This window comes from Colletes gigas, unplaced genomic scaffold (genome assembly GCF_013123115.1).
Source record: "Colletes gigas isolate AHSC1104 unplaced genomic scaffold, ASM1312311v1 Colletes_gigas_Sc00012, whole genome shotgun sequence".
NCBI lineage: Eukaryota > Metazoa > Arthropoda > Insecta > Hymenoptera > Colletidae > Colletes > Colletes gigas.
The window spans coordinates 2,109,224-2,131,870 of NW_025106641.1; the positions used below are offsets into that span (position 1 = coordinate 2,109,224).

General features: G+C 45.1%; 4 protein-coding genes across 5 annotated transcripts in view; 3 read left to right on the forward strand and 1 right to left on the reverse strand.

Moving 5' to 3' along the window:
* The window catches only part of LOC122399067, a 128,388-nt gene extending 112,554 nt beyond the window's left edge, over nt 1-15,834 (forward strand). The window contains exons 8-10 of the mRNA XM_043399437.1: nt 6,654-6,966; nt 13,104-13,313; nt 14,177-15,834. Of these exons, the coding sequence (XP_043255372.1) occupies nt 6,654-6,966; nt 13,104-13,313; nt 14,177-14,815 (1,162 nt within the window). The 3' untranslated portion in view covers nt 14,816-15,834. The remainder of the gene's footprint in view (nt 1-6,653; nt 6,967-13,103; nt 13,314-14,176) is intronic.
* Nucleotides 1-22,647, forward strand: part of LOC122399088 (JNK1/MAPK8-associated membrane protein) — a 760,891-nt gene that overhangs the window by 251,223 nt on the left and 487,021 nt on the right. The gene's annotated exons all lie outside the window — the stretch shown is intronic.
* On the reverse strand, nt 16,810-20,168 carry LOC122399084 (zinc transporter 7). The gene is made up of 2 exons (XM_043399477.1): nt 19,844-20,168; nt 16,810-19,407 (listed from the first exon to the last, which is right to left on the reverse strand). The coding sequence occupies exon 2, from the start codon at nt 19,364-19,366 to the stop codon at nt 18,302-18,304; it is 1,065 nt and encodes a 354-aa protein (XP_043255412.1). The 5' UTR covers nt 19,367-19,407; nt 19,844-20,168; the 3' UTR covers nt 16,810-18,301.
* Nucleotides 20,202-21,277, forward strand: LOC122399093 (40S ribosomal protein S25). Its single transcript, XM_043399490.1, has 3 exons — nt 20,202-20,262; nt 20,787-20,879; nt 20,954-21,277. The coding sequence occupies exons 1-3, from the start codon at nt 20,260-20,262 to the stop codon at nt 21,215-21,217; spliced, it is 360 nt and encodes a 119-aa protein (XP_043255425.1). The 5' UTR covers nt 20,202-20,259; the 3' UTR covers nt 21,218-21,277.

The following is a 22,647-nucleotide window of genomic DNA, read 5'->3' on the forward strand; positions in this document are numbered from 1 at the left end:
CCGGAAAGTTTCCAAGATTTGGTTGCCGAACGGCCGGTAAATGAGTTATGGAAATTAAGGAGACGAACGAGAGTGGCCATTCAGGAAATTATACGAACTTCCGTCGGGAAGTTCCGCGAGGCGGTTCTCGCCTTCCGGATGGACGATTGTTAGACGAGGAGTTTAAGGATCAGAGAGAGGATTGCGTCAACGTCGTTCTCGCAAGGTCGTTGAAATTGCGAAAGTTGTCCCCCGCGTTTCCGAATTTTCCCAGCCGAATGTTCGTACAAACAACAGTCAGCCGCCCGAGGTAGTCTTTACGATCGTGTGCATTCTTAGTTAACTTGGTTTTCCCCAACATTAGAGGAATATTCAAATTACACCGCGTTGTGTGTTTAATAATAATTACAACGTCGTTGTTACGTGATCGCGGTGGCAACGTTTCCTGTTCTTGGTATTCGTTCGGGGCTCGAAAAGAGCTTTTAAATATTCTGTCGGCGGACGGAATAAAATTCTGTCACCTGGCCGTGGCATTCATCGGTCGCGCGTTAATTTCAGTCCCTCACCTGCTCGTCACCTGGAAACCGTTTATTGTTCCCCGCACACGTGGTTTCGGACAACCCTTTTCTCTCCGTAACGCGACGTTCGTTTTCCCATTACGCGGCTCCATAATGGAATTCTTTCTCCCTCGTTACGCGTTATAATACGGACGTCAACGGAGGGAGGACGTTTTATACGAGAATTCCACGGCGCAACCGCGTCGAATAATCTCGCCGCCGACAGTTTTCGTTGCGCAATGTTATAAACGAATACCGAACATTCTTCGAACGCCGGGGCCGCCGCGCGGAGCTTCTGGCGAACCGCTGCGCAGGTCGCCAACGCGATATGAACGGTCCAAAATCGCCACTGCTTTTTAATCCACAAATTCCAATTCGCGCGGTGAAGGTTGCGCAACGAACCGACGAAACGATTTCGGTGTATTTAAACCGAAAAGACGCGGCGTATGTAAAGCGAAGAGGAAAAATGGGGAACGGCACGGTGTAAAAGGTATTATGGGCGGCCACGCTTTTCCTCTGTTGCACGCCCGTGGCCGGGGTACCATTTGTACCGGCGGTTTGATGAAAAGGCGGGAAGAAAGGAGGCACTTTCGCCTTTACGAATCCGTTTTTACGAGCGCGGGCCAGAACGCGATACGTCGCGCGTCGAAACACGCAGCGAAACCGGAAGCCGACCGGCCATAGTTCACCGCTCCGCCCCATTGTTTCGTCGTTTACGAACAAATCTTGACGCAGCGACCATTAAACGCGAGAAACAACTCCCACGTTGTCCCCGTCTTCTTTGTTCCCTCGACATCCCATCGCCGTTCATAATTGAAATTTAATTACGACGTCGTTTTGTTATTATTAGAGCCGTCTTTGATAAGAAAAGTAATGAAAGTAGGGGTCGAACCGCTGCTGGGTAATTATATATCTGTAGCCGTCCGGTCGATTTTCGTGGTTCGTTCGTTCCTGTCGCGAGATTTTCGGACGGCGCGTTCGCATAAAAAGAGTTGCGAAAACGGAATATTATGTTACCTCGTTAACGTTCCGTTCACCGACTAGCTCGGTCGCCTCGTATTACTTCCGACTCCGCGTCGCAGAATTTAATGGGAACATATTTTCGGGGGGGGGGAGGTTCGGCTTAAACGCGCCAGAAATTAACGAGCAAAAGCGACGTCGACGAAGGAGGCAAACGAATCGCGCCGGCACGCGAATCAGCCGGGCACGGAGAAATAATCTCGGGAATATTTTTCCCGTGGGAGTTCCAATTTACTCGCGTCATCCGGCCTGGGGTCCGGTTCTCGTGTTTTTAATTAAAAACATCACTGCCGCTATTCGTGCGCCGCGCGTATCTTCTCGCAAGCCGCGTTTTCGATCCGCTGAAACGCAACAGAAGAAAAACAAGCCGGACGAGGACCAAGGAAAACGTACGATCGCGCGACGGAATAGGCAAAAGGGCAAAGGACGATCGTTTCGTTTTTCCACGGATCAAAATGAAAAGAATTTCTTGTTAGTCGACGGCTTTCAGTAAACAGCTATTTTAAAGAGCTTCGAGAAACGAATGTTCCACGTAAATCCATAAAAACGGTCGGGCAAAACTTTGCAATTAGAACGCACCGAGAGCGAATCGAGTCCGGTGTCCATTTTCAATCCCCGTTTTACAACCCTTGCGTCTCGAACGTCGTGTTTTCGAGTTCGAGACGGAATATAGACGGAACTTTTTGGCGCTTACTCGGACCGATCGGAATTTACATCGTGAAAAAAGTTTCGGGTCGAAGTTTCGTAGCTGGTCGTATCGTCCGATACACTCGAAGAAAGAGCTGGTTAGAACAAAGTGGAAAGTGGAAAAGTATCGTACAAAACGCGGGGCATTTAACGTCGTTAAGCATCCGAACTAGCCTGGGCTATACTCGGGCCGCGCCGGAACTTTGGAGAATCTTCTTTGAGCGTAGTTAAAAGGAAATTACGAGACGACTCGAAGCCCCGAAGCAGCGCAATTAACTCGTTACGCGATACAATGGCTACGCGTTTCCATCGACTTCTACTTTCTCTCGTCGCGTTCCTTCCAGACGGTAACGCGATACGAGTTGGAAATTCTATAACGTGTCTCCTACCGCCTACGTATTGTCTCTACAAACAGACGTTCTCCAAAGCTACGACATCCTAGACTTTCGGGCGCGATTCGCGCGTCGAATTACTATCCTTCGACAGCGTCAAAGCTTCCTCTTTAAAATGGCTTTTGGTTTTTGTCGAAGTATCGTAATTTATGAAAATGGTAATTTTTCATAATTCGACTATCGCTGTCTCCGTCTGAGGCGTCGCGTCTGACCTCTTTGTCGCACGTTGACCCACTGACCGAGTGAATGAGTGACGTCACGTTTACTACTTACTACGAGCACGTGTGGTCAATGACCTCGCGACGTAAACAAACGCTTCGAACCCTTCTATCTCCGGAACTAATAAAGCTATCGACTCGTTCGACCGCTCATTTTAAAGGGCATTTCATCCCCTATCCGATGACCGTATGAACTATTATTTTCCATGCTGTCTTCTATGTTTATTTTAACATTGACTTTGACTCTACATACCCAAAGACGTTTCAGCAACTCCTATTGATTATACGACAGGTGTACGATACAACTGGACCATAAATTGTTTATTTAATTACAAGGGCGTAGGATATTTTCCCCTCGTCGAACGCAGGATGGTGTTTCGAACGGAGGGTTAGATCTGGTGTCGTTGCTCGAAAAGGGAAATCAATTCGTCTGAAACGCGGTATCTAAAACGCGTCGCGCGGCCTGTGATCCATTGCCTCTGCCATGGTCGTTTATTTCCACAGAATCGTACGGGCTAGCGTTTTCTCGGCAAGAGCCAATACGCGGCTGAAATCGAGAGAAACGGGGGACCGATACGAGCTTTGATTTAGAGTATCGCTTTTATTGGCCGAGTGGCTTATCCGTGCCGAGAGCGGGCCGAGTAAAATGTTTATTTTCGCTCGCGATTCAAAGCACGGCCGGGGGCACGTTACCGTTCTCTGGGTATATTTTTACTGCGATAGATACGTCGAGGGTACTCGAGCGGATTTACTCGTGCTGGATACCATTAAAGGCGCGCCATTAGCTGTACCCCCGACCACCGGCAACCCGTACCACGCTAATAGCCGAGTAAATATCGTTCGGCCAGTAGATACCATTAAATCCAGACGCGATCCCGACCAGCCAGACAATCGACCTCCTTAAATTGTCCCCGTTAAATGCAGGTGCCAGCTCTAAGCGTTACTCCGAGTTCACTCCGTGTCAGACTTGGCGACAGTCGGAGACGATAGGTTCGACAAAACCATTCTCGCGTCGGCGACATTTTTATTCCACGAACGCCCACGTTCGCGTCCATTCGCTTACGCAACGTCCACGATAACCCAACAACTGTTCTTTACAAGGCCCGATTAATCGAGGACCATCCGTATTTTAACCTTTCCTGCAAATTCGCACCGATCGATCAACGATTATTGGGCTAATTGTCCGTCTTCTGACGGCCAATTGAATTTTCCCGGTCCGTTACTTCCGTCGCCGGAAGAATTTTCTCGATGAAAATTCTTAATTGACCGACTTCGTTTGGAGCAACGGGGGATCGATGCATTATGGAGCGATGGCTCGGCCCTGGACTTTATACATTGTAATCGTGAAACAGAAGCGTTAACGCTGGACTCTGATGGTCTCCTCAGGTATTGCTGGCCTCTGCTAGCTTCTGTTGACCTCAGCTGGCCTTTCCTGGTATCTGCAACACCCTGCTAGCCTCCGCTGACCACTGCTTACCACTGCTGATATTTCTGACAACGTATAACGATTACTACATGCCACTGCTTGTCCCTGCTGGTCTCTGCTTGCCACTGCTCGCCACTGCATGCCTCTACTGGCCTCTGCTTGCCTCTGCATGCCCCTACTGACCCCCGCTGACCCCTGCTGACCCCTGCTGACCACTACTGACCCTTGTTAACAACTTCTGCCATGATATATATGTATTAAACCTTGTATAATGTAAATCTATGGCAATAAATGATATAATTTAACAGAATTTTATGTGTTCTCATCATTTTTTACCTTTCCTTCCCTCTCCAAATCATTACCTTAGTTATAAGATTCCCTGAAACTCCTTCGTTTCCCTGAACCCACTAGGAAGTCCTGAAACTCAGAACTTTGCTAAAAATTCAGGATTTCCAAGAATTTTCGGCGTTTCCAAGAAATTCCAGGAATTTCCAGTTGTTTCAGGCCTTTCCAGCTGTTTCAGGACTTTCCAGCTGATTCAGGGCTATCCAGCTGTTTCAGGGCTTTCCAACTGGTTCGGGATTTCCAAATTTTAAGTTGTTTCAGGACTTTCCAGCTGTTTCAGGACTTTCTAGCTGTTTCAGGGCTTTCCAGCTGTTTCAGGACTTTCCAACTGATTCGGGGGTTCCAAAATTCCAAGTTGTTTCAGGACTTTCCAGCTGTTTCAGGACTTTCTAGCTGTTTCTGGGCTTTCCAGCTGTTTCAGGACTTTCCAACTGATTCGGGGGTTCCAAAATTCCAAGTTGTTTCAGGACTTTCCAGCTGTTTCAGGACTTTCCAGCCGTTTCAGGACTTTTCAGCTGTTTCAGGACTTTCCAGCCGTTTCAGGACTTTTCAGCTGTTTCAGGACTTTCCAATTGTTTCAGGACTTTTTAACGAAAAGAATGAATTCTCGATTTTGCCAGCAGGTGCCAGAGTGACGGTTTCAGAAAAAAAACTTAGCGACCTTGCGTAGAAGGTGGTACGCATCTTAGAACTAAGGGAATGGTTTGGAGAGGTGAAGAAAGGTAAAAAATGACGAGAAGACATAATATTTTTTAAAATTGTAACATTTATTGTCGTATATTTATATTACACAAACGTTATTACATATATATCATGTTAGCACTGGTCAGCACTGGTCAGGGGAAGGCAGCTGAGGGCAGCTGACGTCAGGAGATACTCGAAGATGTCATCAGAGGCTGGCAGTAGCCTGTAGTAATCGTTGTACGTTGTCAGAAGTATCAGGAGTGGTCAGCAGCGGTCAGCAGGGGCCAGCGGAGGCTGGCAGAAGTCAGTAGTAATCGTGATACGTTGTCAGAGATATTAGCGGTGGTCAGCAGAGGCCAGCAGAAGTCAGCAGAGACATGGAGAGGCTGGCAATAGCCAGTAGTAATCGTCATATGTTGTCAGAAGTCTCAGGAATGGACAGCAGCGGTCAGCAGATGTCTGTAGGAAAATTCAAAAGGACATGCTACTTTGCATACAGTGGTAGATGACATGCCAAATATAATAGATCGAAAAATTGTTAGTTTCATTTATGATTGCTATGTACGTAGACCTCGGTCTCGGGGTCAGTACTTTTGAGAACGCAATATGGAATGCAATATGGAATGTACCACGTATTCTATAATTTTTATTTTTACAGTGATATAATATATATGTTTGTGCTGAGTTACAATGGTGGTTGAATTCATATACCTAACCCTGTACAACAGATCTTTAATGGCGAGCTCGGTTCGTTTCGGACCTATTTTTATAATATTCGACCGGTGGATCAGCCGGTTCTTAATTACAAGTGTACCCTCCCGATTAATAAAAAGAAGTAGGCCAGTATATTCTCTCTAGCTTTCGAGCGGACAAGTCGAAAGAATCCCCTGAGAAGATGTTCGCGGGGATTGTATCGATCCTCTGTTTACCTTGTACATCGTACTTTAGGAAAATTGGTTGCGTTCGCCGTATTACGCGAAGTATGTCGCGTCGTTGGCGTGCTGGGATCTACGAGAAATTGAAGGGAAATTGGAAATCTGCGTCAGAGCCCGACCCGTTTCGTTATACGCGAGCTATCGATTACGCGACAGGCACTCCTGTTATTGGTGTACTTTTCCTATGCTAATTTACCGTCTCTCTTGACAGAATTCACGATACCCCTAATTATCTATGCTACGATACTCGAAGGGAACGAGAATTCGACGGTATCGATACGCTCTGTTCCCGTATAACTGGGACAAGGAAAGATCGGCCAGACATTTTATTTCGTAAAACTTTACTTTAGAATTTTAACCACCGCTTGATCATGCACCTAATCGATGCCGGTTTGCTCTCGATGCCTCAGAGAACCAAACTGCAAGCTGAGGTCCCTGAACGTGTCCAAGTGTTTGAACGACGGATTGGATGCGGGTTGCCTGGGAGAGACCATCAGAAGGGCGCGCAATTTGGATGCTCTGAGAGCTGCCGGCGTCTCGAGGCCAGCGGACGTGATGCCGTTGGTCCTGGCACTGACAGAGGCGCCCTGTCTGCAACTTCTGGATCTAGCCAGCCCACGACTTGCCCTCGACGATCATCCCTCGCGGTTGCTGTGTCACGCCCTTGCCAGGAACACCACCCTCAAACTGCTCAGCCTCGAGGGCTGGACGTTCCGAATAGAGGTGAGTCCACGTTTCTAAAAATCGTTTCCTTATGTAGCTCTTGAACCTCTGACTTCTGTTACTATTATTTTATCACGTAACTGGTACGAGTCCTTGGTACAAATAGAATCCATCGTGTTCGCCTTCCGATTGTTAAGAGGACACCAAATTACAAGACATCGAACGATCGATATCAGGTGGAAAAGAGGTCCTTCCGATTACAATCTTTGGGATTTCGACTAAGTTGCGAACGGAGAAATCCGTGAAAGAAACTGATGGAGTACCAAGGGTCTAGTAACGATAACTCCTCGCCGCGTAAAAAGAATCGCCCGGAAACCCTGCGGTTTTCTACCCGGGAGATCGAAATCATCGGGATTTGAGCGTATCACTGTCGCTCTATCGCAATGGAGTATGGAATTTTAATAACACGGATGAAAGATCGTTCCTTAAGTTCGATCAACGCGTCGAAAAAGTTTAAGTGTCCCGTCTGACGCGATTCGCGATCAGGGGAACAGCCTCGGACGGCTGGTTTGTCTCATACTGACTGCAGCTCGAGATTTCCGCGTATGTACATAACATAAATACGTTTCTCGGTACCTTCCATTGAACCTCTTAACCTCCTAGCTCTTGCTCTATCTTGCCGGTCCATTGTTGGCGACGAGCCATTATCTCCGGTGAGGTACGAGTGCCTCGGTAAGGCGGAAAGACCATCCAAAAACCAGACGAGGAGACAGAGAACACGGCCAAGGGATAATCCTACCTGGTGCATTCATGGATTACGCCCGGAGTTGGATAATTAATTATCGGTGATTCCAGACCACCTACAACCGGGAAGAAAAGAGACGAAGAGCATGCGACTCGTGTTTGTCCTCCTCGCTAATTGCCATGAAGGAATCACCGTGGAAACTTTAATTTCTTTCGAACGGAGTAACAAAGATTCTTTCGTTCTAATGTGACCAATCATGAGAGTAGCTCCCAAGTACGAAGGAACAAAGTTTCGCTGCTTGCTCGGTTAAAAACTACGGAAACATCGGAACAATTGGGTTACGGAGCGTCTAATTGCAACGCGTGTTCTACGTTTCGTAGTTGGTTGGCGCACGAAAAATTTGGTATTCGAAATTCGAGCGAAAAGCTAGTTACGATGTTCCGGAGTCTGACCAACCGTTGAGCCGTTCCACTGATCCCGTTGTTCCAAACTTCCTGCTTTAATTGAGAACGTATAATTACGGTATGCTGGACGAAAATGAAATTCAGGAGTCGTCCACGGTCCGCTGGCGCGCGAACGAGAGGAATTACACGCTGTAACTGCGACGTCTGACCATAATCGCTACTCTTCTACTCGCCGCGCATCAAAGTCTATTTCCACCGCCGGCTCGCGGATCGACCGGGGGGTTGGGATTTCGAAAACAGTCAATCCCCCGTGTAACACGGTACTTATACAACACGAATTCATTCTAATACGTTCACTATAATTACCAAATTAAAATAAAATATCACGCGTTGGAAGCACAACTATACGAGGGTTACTTGGACGTTTAAAAGAGAAAGAAGTGCACTCGTGGGAGTCGATGTTGAAAATTTTATGAAATTTCAAATTATTGACTCGCGTCCTTTGTTCCCCGGGCCCGGTACTCCGTTTATTTTCCTCGATAGCTTTTACACCGAGCACCAAAATGGTCTCTCCGTTCGATTCGATTTGTAGTTCGCCTTCTTTGGCGTTTCACGATGATGAAAGCATCGAGGAGCCCAGGTCTGGGCTGCCCGAAGGATTGATACGAAGGAAACGAGAGCAAATGTCTTTCCCCCGATAAGACGGGTCACGGTTTATCCAGGTTCGCTCGAGGATCGTCCGGCGAGTTTCGCCCCGCGCGAGATTTATGCGCGAACCCCTTACTCCATTATTCAAAACGTATTGCGGGGACGTCGCAACGCTGCAATCTATTTATTTAAATCCGCCGCGCGTCGAAAGGGCTGCGCTAATGGCTGTCTAGAGCCGGCCTCCGCCGACGGTGTCCCGGCGAAATAAACGAAACTAGATTCTCGTTCAAATCAAAGGGAACTTGGAACAAGAGCGTCGCCGGTTAACTCTTTCGCCCGCGAAAATGTACACTTTCGACGAAAGGGTTAAAACGACCATCTCGAGGTCTGGAGGATCGGAAGCGTGCTCTATTTGTCGCGAGTCTACCGCCTATTCGAATCGCCGAGTGGCAAAATTAATTAATACTCGTAGAATTTAATTAAATCGAATACGAAGCCATCGGGGATCGAGGGCCCTCTCTTCGCGAATAGAGGGTGAGGATTCGAGTGGTCGATCGCGACGGTTTGCTCCGCGCCAGCTGATTTATTTAAAAGCAACAACGCCCGCGAAAATAAAGTACGGATACCGAACGGCAGCCACGATGGGGCGATACTCGACGGAAGCTGGCAAACAAGATATATATCCGCGACACGGCCAAATGGATTTTCCATTATTAAAAATGCTCCCGGGAGCACACTCGTCCGTGTGATCCAATTTACTTAAATCTGCCGGGAACTCGATGGCTCGGGCCCCGAGACGCGGCCACGTTGTTCTGTAACCAATCTTCCCCCCCCCGGAAAATAGAATGCAGGAGGAACGGGGGCGCATTAAACGGACGAATCGATCATCGCCGACGAGTCTAACGACCGAGCTATTACTCGTAAAACGCTCCTTCGAAGAGGCTCCTTATTTATTATCCGCTTCGAACGGATGCAAAACGGCCCGGATGATTTACAAGCCCGCCCTTATCTATTCGGGGTCACGCTAATAAAATGTATGTTAATCGATCGAAGGAACTTGTACGAATTATTTGCAGACGGGGTACTCGGGTATACTGATGGAACAATTCCACAAATTATCCGGGCATTGACGTACAAGACGATCGAAATAATCGAGGCAACTCCGGTATTTCTGCGGAATTCATCCAAGTAACTTGCTTTAAATGGTATTCCACGACGTTCGCGTAACGATTTATTTGAATTGCTCGATAGAAGGGGTGCAGGGCGACACGTGGGATCCTTAGCCGTCATAAAATAGTGCTACTGGGGGGTTGCGGTAATATTGGCCGCAATAAATTACGCGGTATCCCATTCTGGTGCTCTCCCGACCCTCGAAACAATCCTTCTACGCAACCCTGACCAACGTCTGCGAGAATCGCTTGAAAATTACCATGAGAATACCACTGCCCTTGACGTATCGCGTGCTCGCTCCTCGTAGCATTATGCAAACCTGTGTTCGAAACAGTGTTCCCTGTTATGGAGAAATTGTCTTGGCAGAAACGTCGCGAGTCAACCATAAAACCAACCATCCACCGTCTGTCCTCCATTTTTAGCTCGCTTTATGGGACACCTCGAACACGAATCGATATTCACGGACAGCGAACGTCAAACGAAGAGACGGGAGCTCAAGGGGTTCAGGGGTTAAAGATCCGGCTCGCATTTTTAATAATCGATCGATCTTGGATCACGCTAAGGGAAGAACCAGCTGGTTTTAAGTACGGTCCTTTTAATCTCCTCCTAGCCCTTGATATCCCCCGTTGCTTTTAAGGGTGTGAAAAGTCGTAGAAGCTTGAAATTCGACCCTAGCCTCAGCCCGGAGACGTTTGGAGAAAACGAGGGTTTCTTGATCGCGCGACTGCATGAATATTTTTGTTCGCGTATAATAAAACACAATCCTCGGGGAAAAAGCAGCCGGTTTACGTGCTCGTAAAATCCTCCAACGCGTTTGTCAGGATCGGAGAAAGATACCGTGTGCTTTGTATTTCGAATCGCGGCCAAGCAACGAAGCTAATCGCGCCTGACGCGTGCCGTGGTCAATCGTAAAGAGCAAAGTTTCATTTTCGCGGCTCGAAATCGATAAAAGCAAACCTTTGTGCCCCGCTTAAACGCCTTGGAGCAGGTTCATCGATGAAACAGCGACGCGTACGCTTAATCCGCGCGAGTTAACGAGGGTAAACTGCGCGCAAGGGGCGATCGCGCGTACCGAAGAGGGTAGAGGTCGAGTTCGAAAAGCGCGTAATTCACGGAATATCCCCGGATAAATTGTACAACCGTAAAATCCTCCCGGCGACTCGGCGATATCACGCGCGGAAACAATGAGGCGGGAGGGGGCAGGGTGGCCCGGGCAGATTTAATTTAACGCACGAGGGTGATTATAAACAATGCAGCTCGTTGGAGGCCCTCTCGACTCCTCCCGCGACCATTATTGTTCGGGCTGTCACGAGCCGGGATGATTTTCATTTAAAAAGAACGGTGCCACCGGTCGCCGATTCGCGCAATTTATGCGACCGCTCTGATATTTTTCACCGAACAATGAAAACCGCCCAATTTACGGGATATCAAGTCCCCGGCTATCTGGTGGGGGGCAGGGGGGAAAAAACAATTTTCGAACACGAGCTCGTCGACGCATCGTTCCCCGCGATAAAGCCGCGCGCTCGCGAGCCATGTTTACGCAGCGATTCGTGTCGGGTATGACGTTCCTGACAAACTCTGCATACGCTCGACAATGCAACGAGGGGGCGGGGGGACCGGCCTCGGTACAGCAATTCGCGTTGAAAGCCACCGACGTCATTAATAATTCCCGGAGAAACCGCTGAAACGAGAGCCGATTTGCCAAATGTCCTCCGCCACTTGTCGCGCCACAGGGAATGGTTAACTTTGTGGATTTATCACGGAGACCGACGTCACTTTGCGGTTGCACTGCTCGGCCCCGCGGGCCTCCCGCATTCCCCAAATAATGTTCTTAATTCCCCGAGATTCGGGGGACTTTCTTCCGTCGCGTCTCCCCGGAGGATTAATTTCAGCCGTTCGGGCCATTAGTCCCGTTTATAAACCGGACGGACCGAGCGGCACGACGAAATTGGTGTACTTTATGCGGCCGCGAATTAGAAATCGTCCGTCAAAATACCAGGCGACACTTGTTGCGTCGATTGGCGAGTAAACGTTTTAAAACGAGAACGAGCTGATCACCGACGCCCAACTCTAACGACTCTCCATAAATATTTAAACCGATCAACGTTTGAAACGTTTCGAAAAACTTTGCAAATATAGTAAAACTTTGACACCTACGTAAGGGAGCAATGCCCGCGACAACGACGATCAAAGTCTGATCGATGTCCGCAACAAACAGTTCCGAGTGCGTCAAAAGCGAGCCAGCCTCGCCGTTCGTGGTTTAATCGAAACAGTTTCGCGTCGAAAGAGACTGCCGGAATCCTCCAGAGTACGGCGTGCAGCGTTTGACGACTATATGCGCTCTACTCGAGTTACCGTACCGCGAAATTCGATCTGGAAAATAAAGGGGAATTCGGTGGCTGTCAACCGAATGCCGGTAAGCCTGATTCGCGGTCGGCGAGCCCCCGTTCAAAGTCATCCGTTTAAAACGCGCTTTGACTCCGGCGGATCTTGAGCCCGCGATCCCCCGCGGCGTCTGTACTTTGGAATATTGCTCGGGGCCTCGTCGCGACGCATCCAGCCGCGGCAAAGTGGAACGAAGCCGCCCCCGTCGTCTCGATCGAACAGAAACCCGCCGTTCGAGATCAATTTCAAACTGTCACGATGTCGCGTCGCGCCACTTAATGACGCCTCCCCCTCGGAACTGTGTCGTTTAATTAGGTCGTGCTATTTAGAGGCGACGCGTGTACCGATATCAATCTTCGCCGGAGAGACTCGCGGCGTTCGAGCTAGAACCGGGACAAAGTTCGACGCTCCATGCGCCGAGGTTTTCCGTGTCTTCGAACTTTGCTAGATCGGTTCGAGCGCCGCGCGGCGATCGAAACGAGGGTGAAACCGATTTGTAGATTATTCGCAGCTTGTTAACTTCGTATTAACGTCGGAGCCTTGTCTTCCTTCGCGACGCACGCTTTGTTCCCGTCTTATTGCAGAGCAACGCGATGCATCGCGACGCGTTCGTGCAATGGTGGATCTCCGACTCCGTGTTTAAACGATTACGATTCGACGATGAAAAGATGAATAAAGCTTCACGATCGATAGCTTTCGCGGCGAGGATCGTTCTTGCAAGAAAGCTGTTCGTCCAAGGTGTGAGAATTACCAAGGATCCGAGCCACGGAATTGTATAGCTCGCAGCGTCTCGAAACGGTACAAGCGCCCGTCGTTTAAGTCGAAAAACGTGTCCGTGTTCGCAGGAATCGGACAGCTTGGCGGTATTCTCCGAGCTACTCAGATACACGAGCGTCCGCGAATTGAGTCTCTGCAACGCCCGCTTGCATCTGGCCGTCCACGAGGGTCCTTTGGCGAGATTAGGGCGTCGGGACGACGCCGGAGCCGAGCTCCTCAGAGCCGCGCCGCCTCCTGCCTGCCCCGCGATTGTGTTCCTCAGACTGGCTGGTTTTCAAGTAAGTAATCCTCTTTCCAGCTGTACGTCCCGGCTTCGCTGGATGAAAGGGATCCCCCCGGTCTCTTGACTTCGCCGTGAGTTTCGCAATTACGAATTAGATTGCCAGCTCCGCCTTAACGAATCAACGAAACCGTACCTTCTTAATACCGGGACGATCGAACAGAAACTAGATTTTATCCAGAAACTTTTCCTCTCGCGTGAAATTCTTCCTTCCCCGGAGATACCTAATTTTTACTTGTTCGTGGTAGGTTTAGCGTTAAGGGACTCGAGGATTCCAGTTTTAGATTTCGAATGACCGCTGTTCCGGGAATAAAGAAACCGCGTACCTTAAAGTTACAAGCGTCTTCCATTGATATTCTTCGAGTGTTCCATAACCCTAAGTACAGACGCGTGTACCAGAAACGGATCGTAACGACGGGCACGGTTGTCGGGGAGAACGCGAGCCGATGTATCGGGTTCCCGACGATCTGACACGGCCCATTCGAGACACTCGAGCCCACTCGAACCGGACGATTCGTAATTTGAGGCCGTCGATGATTCGTTCGCGGTCCGAACGGCGGTCGTCCTGACCGCGGCAGATCATTCGTCTTGGTCGGGGAGAACTGGTTTCCGACCAACGAAACGATTCGTTGGTCGCGTTACACGCTCGACGAATAGTGGCGTCAAATTGGACGAAAGATATACGGTAATGCACGGTTGCATTTTAGCGAATTCGGGACCCACCGGCGAAATTCTCGCGCGCAAGCTAGTTCTTTAGATTGGTAGTTAAAATAAATAGATCTGATTGTTTCTAACTAGTTCTCTCGATAAAATTGGTCGTCATCTCCATTTGGTACAATGATTACTTATTTCTGATACCAGGTAACAGTGAACGATCGTTTGGCGCTCCGAGGGCCGCTTCTGTTGCCGTTCCTCGCCGGTTTCACCGCCCTCAGCGAACTCGATCTCTCTCTGGACAAGTCCACCATAGGCGGCAGCAGCGGATCCCTATTGTTCATCAACGACAAGATCCTCCAACAGTTCTTCGGCTGTCTGTCCACTCATTTCAGGAACCTACAGTCCCTGAGGATCAATTTCTGGCGGGTGACGCTGGAGGACAGCGAGAAGACGATGAGGCAGATCGCGAAATACTTGAAGCTGTGCAACCTGAGTTTCCTCAAAGCGAACGGACTGATAGTGAACGACAGCGCGAAGAAGGTGCAAATGGAGCACGTGTTCGTGCAGACGATTCTGACGCATCTGCAGTACCTCACCTGGCTCTGCCTGGACTCGGTGGAGCTGACGGAAACGCAGGCCTCGAGCGTCGGGAAGTGCGTCAGGGACCGATATCCGGGCACCTCGTTGGAGATCAGCGCCAAGGATGTGCACGTCAAGTCCGTGAAGGCTCTGGTCACCGCGGTGGTGGAAGGTGGAAGGGCAGAGGTAGTCTACACCGGTGGATCCAACTGTAGACTGAAGATCACCAAGATCCAGAAGAACGGCAAGGCCAAGAAGAAGTGAGAACTCGCCTAGGATCTTTTGGTTGTCAGCGACACGGAAGTTTCTTGACTTTCAACGACGACGACGAGGAGGTTGAAGGATCGACGCTGAATGTTGGAAAATATACGAATATAGAAAATATAGGATGAAGAAACGTCCAGTTTTGGAGTTGTTCGTCGAGACATATTGATTACGTACGATTTTGTTAGTGTCCCACCGATCCGGTGAAACGGATTCTCGAGAGGAAGGTTGATGGAGAAATTGAAAAGAGGTACGTACGTAAACGCGTAGTTATAAGAAGGAAACGAGCCGATTACGTCGAACGCGCGTATCGTCGACGATTTTTAGCCATAAGAGGCACGTAGAATAAGAAGATTACTTACGACGGAAAGGCGCTAAGGACAAAGAAGATCGATCGAAGTCGGCACATTGTGGATTTTCGTCTTACTGTGATTTCCTTTTTCGCGCGTTGTCGCACTCCTAACCGATAAAAATCATATAGATCGTAGCGTTAGTAGCTCGAGTATCCTCGACGGTCCGTTAAACGCAGCGAGATAAGTCTAAATCGTAGAGAAGATAAAAGTATCCTTGATTTCGGAGGAGAGAATAATTATCTTGCAAACGACCAACACACACGCATTACCGAAAGATATTTAAAGAATGATGAAAAAGAAAGAGGCTGTTGCAACTAGATACGTTCGTTGTTGTTAGATGGACTGTAAAATACGATTCAGAGTAATATATTATTATTATTATCGACATTATTACGATCATTATCATTATTAATTATTATTGCTATGATTATTAGTATATTCTGATCACGATTATCAAATGTTACGATCGATTGAATTGCAATCGACGATCCAAGAGTGAAATGGCTTTAGCGGATGAGGAGCGTTGTTTGAGAATTGAAGAAATTTTATAGATATTATATTCTACGTGGTAGCGGGTAGATAAATCGTATCCAGCGAGAAGGTCGTCGCGATTTTCGAATTCTGCGGTACACGATATAGAGAACGGTGGCTATTGTATTGTATAAATGAAACCTTAACGAGCAAAAACGTGCAACACGACTGCCAAAATCATTAAACCTTAGACCCGACCGTGATCTATCGTCTATATCGGTATTAATCACAAGTTCGTTACTTCCTAGGATAAGCGTGCGGTTCTACAACGATTTCTATCGATCATTGATCACCGATGCGAGCGTTAGGTGCGATTTCACGCAATCCCTTGCGAACCATTATCACTGACATGCAAGGGGAACACGATACTGCCAATGCACCTGAAAACGAATTTGAAATAAAACAGCGAGACGATTCGATCGGTTTCGGTTCAACTTTACACGATGCTCACCTCCCTTTTTTTTCGTACAATTACTTCCATTACAAGTAGACAGAAAGCAGACTAAATATTTGCAAATCCACCGAGGGGCCACAACCCATCTCCTCCTACCGTCGTAATTTATTGGCCATCCGTGCAAACGATCGAACGCGAATTAAATAGTTTCTGTTCTTTGTCTACGAGGTTTCGTTGTAACAACGGTGTGACCCATCTTTTCCGGTTCTCATATTAGATACACAGGGGCGTGCGTTTCGCGCGGTTTTTCATTTTTGATAGTTTGCTATATGTATATAAGAACGCATCGATCGACACCGTACGAGACGAAGCGAGATGTTTGAAATCCAATCTGTTAAATTTACGAGCCCGTTCGAGAAAGAAGAACCGATCAACGCGGCGAAAACTGAAACTGACACCACACACGCGTATCGTCCGAGGCGTCTACGTGTGGCATCAGCTTCAGCGATTTTATTATAAATATTTATGTATTTATATGTGTATACATATCCTTCAAATAAATGTAATATGTGTTTGAAAGGCTGCAGTTCGAAATGATTTACCCGTTTCGATCGAAAGAGGAGAAATAAATTTATTTATACAAGAGATAGATCATTCCTGGTCGACCAAAAAAGAGAATGAACGACAAATTATTATTAGTACAAGTATTTCTGTTTATTTACACTCTCTCAATACTGAGGACATTCTCTTTCATCGTTCATCTATACAATAACGCTGATAAAACGTAACAAATGTTGATTTTCAATTCGGAGATTGTACCGGTCTTATCGGATCGCAAATTATTCAATCATTTTACACATACAGGTTGATACAGTACCTCGATACAAAAATCCTTCGCGTTATTCCTACAAGTTTGCATTAATTTTTTTTTGGCTCACGTCATCACAACTTCAAGTATACAAATCATATTATCTCGACTACGTGGAATGTCCTGATCACGCGTACGATTTATAGTTAATAAATCTTTCGTTAATCTAATTCGGCAATCGCCTATCGAAGACGTTACAATGCTGGTGAAAACGATGAACATGATAAATGACTTTTGTCACTTCTTTGTTGCGTATTTATAAAATATGTAATAAAAAATTATGCGCACTAACGGGACATTTGAATTAACGAGCCCTCGTAGTTCCGTTCCGATCAACGACGATCAACTCAAACATTACAAACAATCTTTATCGGCCAGTCTCTAAACAAACTTCTCTACAGTATAGTTACTTTAATATTAATAGTGATTCATTTACTGGATGCTTCTACACTGTATTTCGTAAGTACAGACACACTGCTGTGAAACAATCATCAATACGCGGTAAGTGTGAATGAATTTCTTGATATCGATTTTATTTTACACAAAACAGAATGTACAAAATAAATACGATTTTTAGGAAAGCATAATCTTCGTATAAACGTAAGAATATCAATTTATATTACATTTTGTAAAATTGCATTTATATATATGTATATATTTCACAGATCTCATGTGGCAATGACTAGCTGTCCACAGCTGTCTGCAAATGGGTTTTGGCCACTGTAATTATGTGCAAACACAATGTTTCATCTTTCTACGTTTTGCACGCGCTTGATCATAGTTTTTTCGGATTTTACATTACAAACGGTAATATACAGAAACTTAGACAGTAAGAAGGGAGAGATAAAAATATCCCTATAGATGTGACTTAAATTAGTCTTACAAAGATAAAAAAAAAGTCTGAATGCTGTACACCAATAATTTCTAAGCTTTAAATGCAATTTGATACAAAGACTTTAATAAATAATACAAACCATTACTCTTGACTTTTGGTTGGAAAGTAGTGTAGTTGACAAAAGTAAATGAGCTGATATTTATATGTACATTAACAAAAAGAGGAATGAACTTTGAAACGAAATTGTAATACAGTCCTTGGGAACATGATGATATAATATATCAATCATTTCCACTGATTTCAATAACCGAATATATTCTTAAACAATTTGTAATCCAAGATGGTATTCACTATTACTCAAAACAATGCATCTGCACAACTTTAAAATGGCAGAAATATTTTGCACTAATGCAGTGTTCCTTGCTTGCTTTTGACAGACTCCGCAAACAAATACAGTCTTGGAGCACTTATAAGAACACTTTATGACATGCACGTTTTTTGTAGATCACATAGGTGCGTAATCCAGTTGGACCGTTAGATGCCTTATCCCAGCTGCTTGGAATATCATTTGCGTATGCGCTACAACGTATTTGGGCTCTACTGTTCTAGCCACTTCTAATTTCAAACACCCGACATAAACGTCCGAGCACAGTGTCCAAAAGTGTGGTTCTTGTACACTATATACCCCAGCCAGTTGAGTCACCTTGTTATAACACTGTGGCAGAACATGATCCAATACTGCTGGTTGCCTTTGCATTAATATTTCCCATGAATCTTTCATTAATGAAAGCACACTTAAAACTATCAGTAATGAAATCAACATAGAACAAATTGGATCGGCTATGAACCAACCAAACAGGCGCATCAGCACTGCTGATATAATTACACCTACAGATCCTAGAGTGTCTGCTAAGATATGCAGGAAAACTCCTTTCATAATCTGAGAGTTTGTACCACTGAAGGAAGGATCAATTTCAATGTCGTGATGATCATGGCTGTGAGTGTGATTCGAGTGAGAATGACCATGGCCACTGTGAGATTGAGAATGAGAATGCGAATGGCCATGACCCCCTCCATGGCCATGCCCGTGCCCATGATGGAACACGTATATTCCTACTAAATTAACTATCAATCCCATGATAGATACAACCAAAAGCCTCTCGTGTTTTATCTCTGGAGGTTCTATGGACCTTTCAACAGCCTCTGACATAATGAAAAGGGCGATAAAAAATAAAAGCAGAGCGTTAACAAACCCTCCCAAGACTTCTGCCCTGACATAGCCGTAAGAATATCGTTCGTTTGCTCTCCACTTGGTTATAACGGATGCAGCCAAGCCAAACAGTAAACCAGTGCAATCAAAGAACATGTGAAAACTATCTGATATTAAACCCAAACTGTTTGTCCATACTCCGTACAGTAATTCGATAAAGGCAAAGGACAAATTTAGCAGAAGAAATAAAAACAAATTCCTAGTATTTTTATCAGAAAATATTAGTCGTTTCCAACTTAATAACTTCTCCTTTATCCGGCTAACGAGGTTTCTTGAATCCTTGTGCGTAAGTGGAAGCATTTTGCAACAGTGCCAGGGCTGCTTCTACCAGTCACGTTATCCTGCAATAAAAAAAAAAACACGATTTTTCGGTAACCCCGGATTGTGCATATGTTCGTTCGAAATATTATTTTTGTGACTGAACTTTTTATCGAATGCTATTTACACGGTAATTCAGGCGTTTGAATAAAAATTTTATAGTTCAAAGAAGGCAATCGTCGAGCACGATCAAAAATATGTGGAAGGTAAACCGATGATCGCCCAGCTGATTAGGGACACGTTCGCTTATCACTTAATGACACCCGATAATAATGTAACATAACACTTTCTTCACTTAAATATCTCATTTAGGACTAGCCGCTAGTTTGCCATCGATTGATTCATTCAAATCGCGCATTTATCGTTTACAGATCGGGTTAAATAAAAATACAAATGACATGTAGCGACGGCGAATGGCATCTTAACCTTACATAAATGTTTCTACCGTGAAGTAATTACCTTTCCAGTACGAAATTGGATATACAAATGAAGACTCGTGATGAATTTAACGATAGTAAAGGGTATTCTTAAAGCAAATACATTTTGCTGGCGCGTCAAAGGTAAGAAATATCGAGACGTGAAAACGCTCGGCGTGGCGCCATGCTTGACACGGTACAGCCACTCCTGAGCGACTGACAGCTCGACAATATTTCATCAATGACACGTGTAAACCGATTTTGATATACTTTCTAGTAACCGTGCAATATAACCATTAACTTAATTTTTCCACTAATTCGTTCACTCATTATTCTGTTATTTCCTTCAATTTTTAATCTATTTCGGTAATGACATTGACCATCGTAGTATCCGAATGAAATAGCCATTAAAGATGGCGACCTACTCACTTCCCTTTTCTTTCCGAGTACACAGTCATCATGGTGAGTACACTTACAGCGAACGTTTTTCCCTTCTATTTTTAATTATATCTACATTAAGTAATTTTGTGAGTGAACGGAAGTTTTCGACTATGCATTATGGTAATTTTCTTTGAAAAGTTAATCGAGTTCTTCGTAAATGTTACGTGTAACCGAGAAGATAACCTTAATCAGCGTCTTCGTCCACATGGTGTATACAATACGTTCGAAGAATTTAATCGTGAATTTTTTATGTTCAGTTGCAATTACTTCTAGTTAAATTAACGCGTGAACATCTCTACATGATTCTTGTGTGCCTGTTTTATTGACACGGTAATAAATTTCTCGACGAACACATTACTGTTGCTAAGTATATTACGTAGCCATTGATATTTGTTTTGAATTAACATATAATGATGACAATTTCATGCTGGAACGATAACGTGATAGCAAAATATACTGATTTAATGAGTCTGATTAATATTTGATACGAAAATTAAATATTTAGATTCTTTGGACATGTCATACATTTTTATTTTTTATTTCAGCCGCCTAAGAAAGATACGAAGGGGTCTTCGAAGCAACCACAGAAGACACAGAAAAAGAAGGAAGGAGGATCTGGTGGAAAAGCCAAAAAGAAGGTTTGTACAATCTTTCCCTACTTTACATCCTATGAAGTCTTTAATAATCTTGACAAACTATTTTTTTACTGTAGAAGTGGTCCAAAGGAAAAGTTCGCGACAAATTAAACAACCAAGTACTGTTCGACAAAAGCACATACGAGAAACTGCAAAAGGAAGTGACACTGTACAAATTAATCACACCATCGATCGTCAGCGAAAGGTTAAAGATCCGCGGATCTCTCGCCAGAAGGGCACTGATCGAACTGCAACAGAACGGATTCATCAAACAAGTCGTTCAACACCACGCGCAATTGATCTACACGCGTACTACCAAGGGTGATGATCCGGCTGCGTAATTTAATTTCTACGCTATGTATAAATTCGTTCAATAAAAAATTTCGATAAAATAAAACCCTGTCTTGATAATTTTTATAATAAATAAATTTTGACCTTACACCTTACGGACTTTCGTGATCTAATCTGACTGCCGTACGGAGGTTAGGTTGGGTTTCTCTTACGGGTGGCGGTCAGTTTAAAAAGTTATGGGAAAATATCACCCACGTATCTCCAGACTCCAGGAACGAAGCTCAGGAGAATGAATACGTCCAACGTAACGGTAACAAAGCAAATGTTTATTGGAAAATAACTAGGACGCGTGGATACGTCTCCACGTTGTGAGAGCTGAACAATGGCTGACTCGCCATGCGGCTTCGCGCCGAGTGCAAGATGGCCGCTTCCCCCACTCTCGCAGCTAGAGTGAGAGGGAAGACTGCAGTATCTATAAACTTTTCATTGAATTAGTATTGATTGACAACTAACTGTAATGCATGCACAAATGCATGTGAGTCGACTATGAAAGAGATTGAAAAACAATCCAAATTTTCCGGGCGAAATTAAAAAATTTTAAACCGTTCTAAAAAAATTATTTTTGGTTGCAGGGGTCCATTACAATCATTTTTAGTGAATAGACATACCTCTGAAATCCTACTCATTTTCGAGAAATAAATTCTTTACCCAAAAATACATTGGATGTAATTCAGTATATCTATATATTAATATAGTCGATTGCACCCCCATCTACAAAGAGTTACCTAAAAAGAGAACTATTTCTCGACAAACTTGGACGTTCTCTTCGTAGATGACGTTAGATGTTCTTGTTTAAATAGTGCCGCGAAAAGCTATAGTTTAATCGTTAGTTAAAACTAATTATTGTAAAATTATTAGCGATTCAAGTATTCAAGTATTATTTATTAGATAGATATGATTGTATTTTATGAATAAATTCCGGTGCTTCTAATGTAGACGCGATAATATATGAGATATGAATAATATTCTATCAACAGTTCTTCAGTACTTAGATCATCGATCCAAAAGTTTAATTACTATTTATTAGATGCATGACGTTACGTTACGAGAATAAATTTTGATATATCTAACCTGTAGTCCCGTAAATCGCTGAAACGGTGATACACGCGACGATTGTTTCTTGGCATTTAAAGTTTAAGTACGTATAGCATTTAAGCGTACCGTAAAGAAGAAGAGGAACCGTGACATTTTTTTGTGCTCGGGAGGAATCCGTGTCACCGATCGTACACCGTGAACATGTTTCAAAATCGAAGCTAGTCATGGCGCGATCGTGCTTGCCGGTCAACTGTTTGTTGTTTCTAAGTATAATGGCTGTGTTCGAATGAGACACGGATCTTTTCCTTTGCCCCGTTCCGTACCAGGTATAAGCTGGTCTCGACGCTCAAAATTCTAGTGCACGCAGCCATATGAAATGACAGAA

Coding starts and splice junctions, on each gene's coding strand:
- LOC122399093 (XM_043399490.1), top strand. Junction 20,880..20,953: donor GTGGAAAAGCCAAAAAGAAG/GTTTGTACAATC, acceptor TTTTTACTGTAG/AAGTGGTCCAAAGGAAAAGT.
- LOC122399084 (XM_043399477.1), bottom strand. CDS start 19,366: ATGCTTCCACTTACGCACAAGGATTCAAGAAACCTCGTTAGCCGGATA.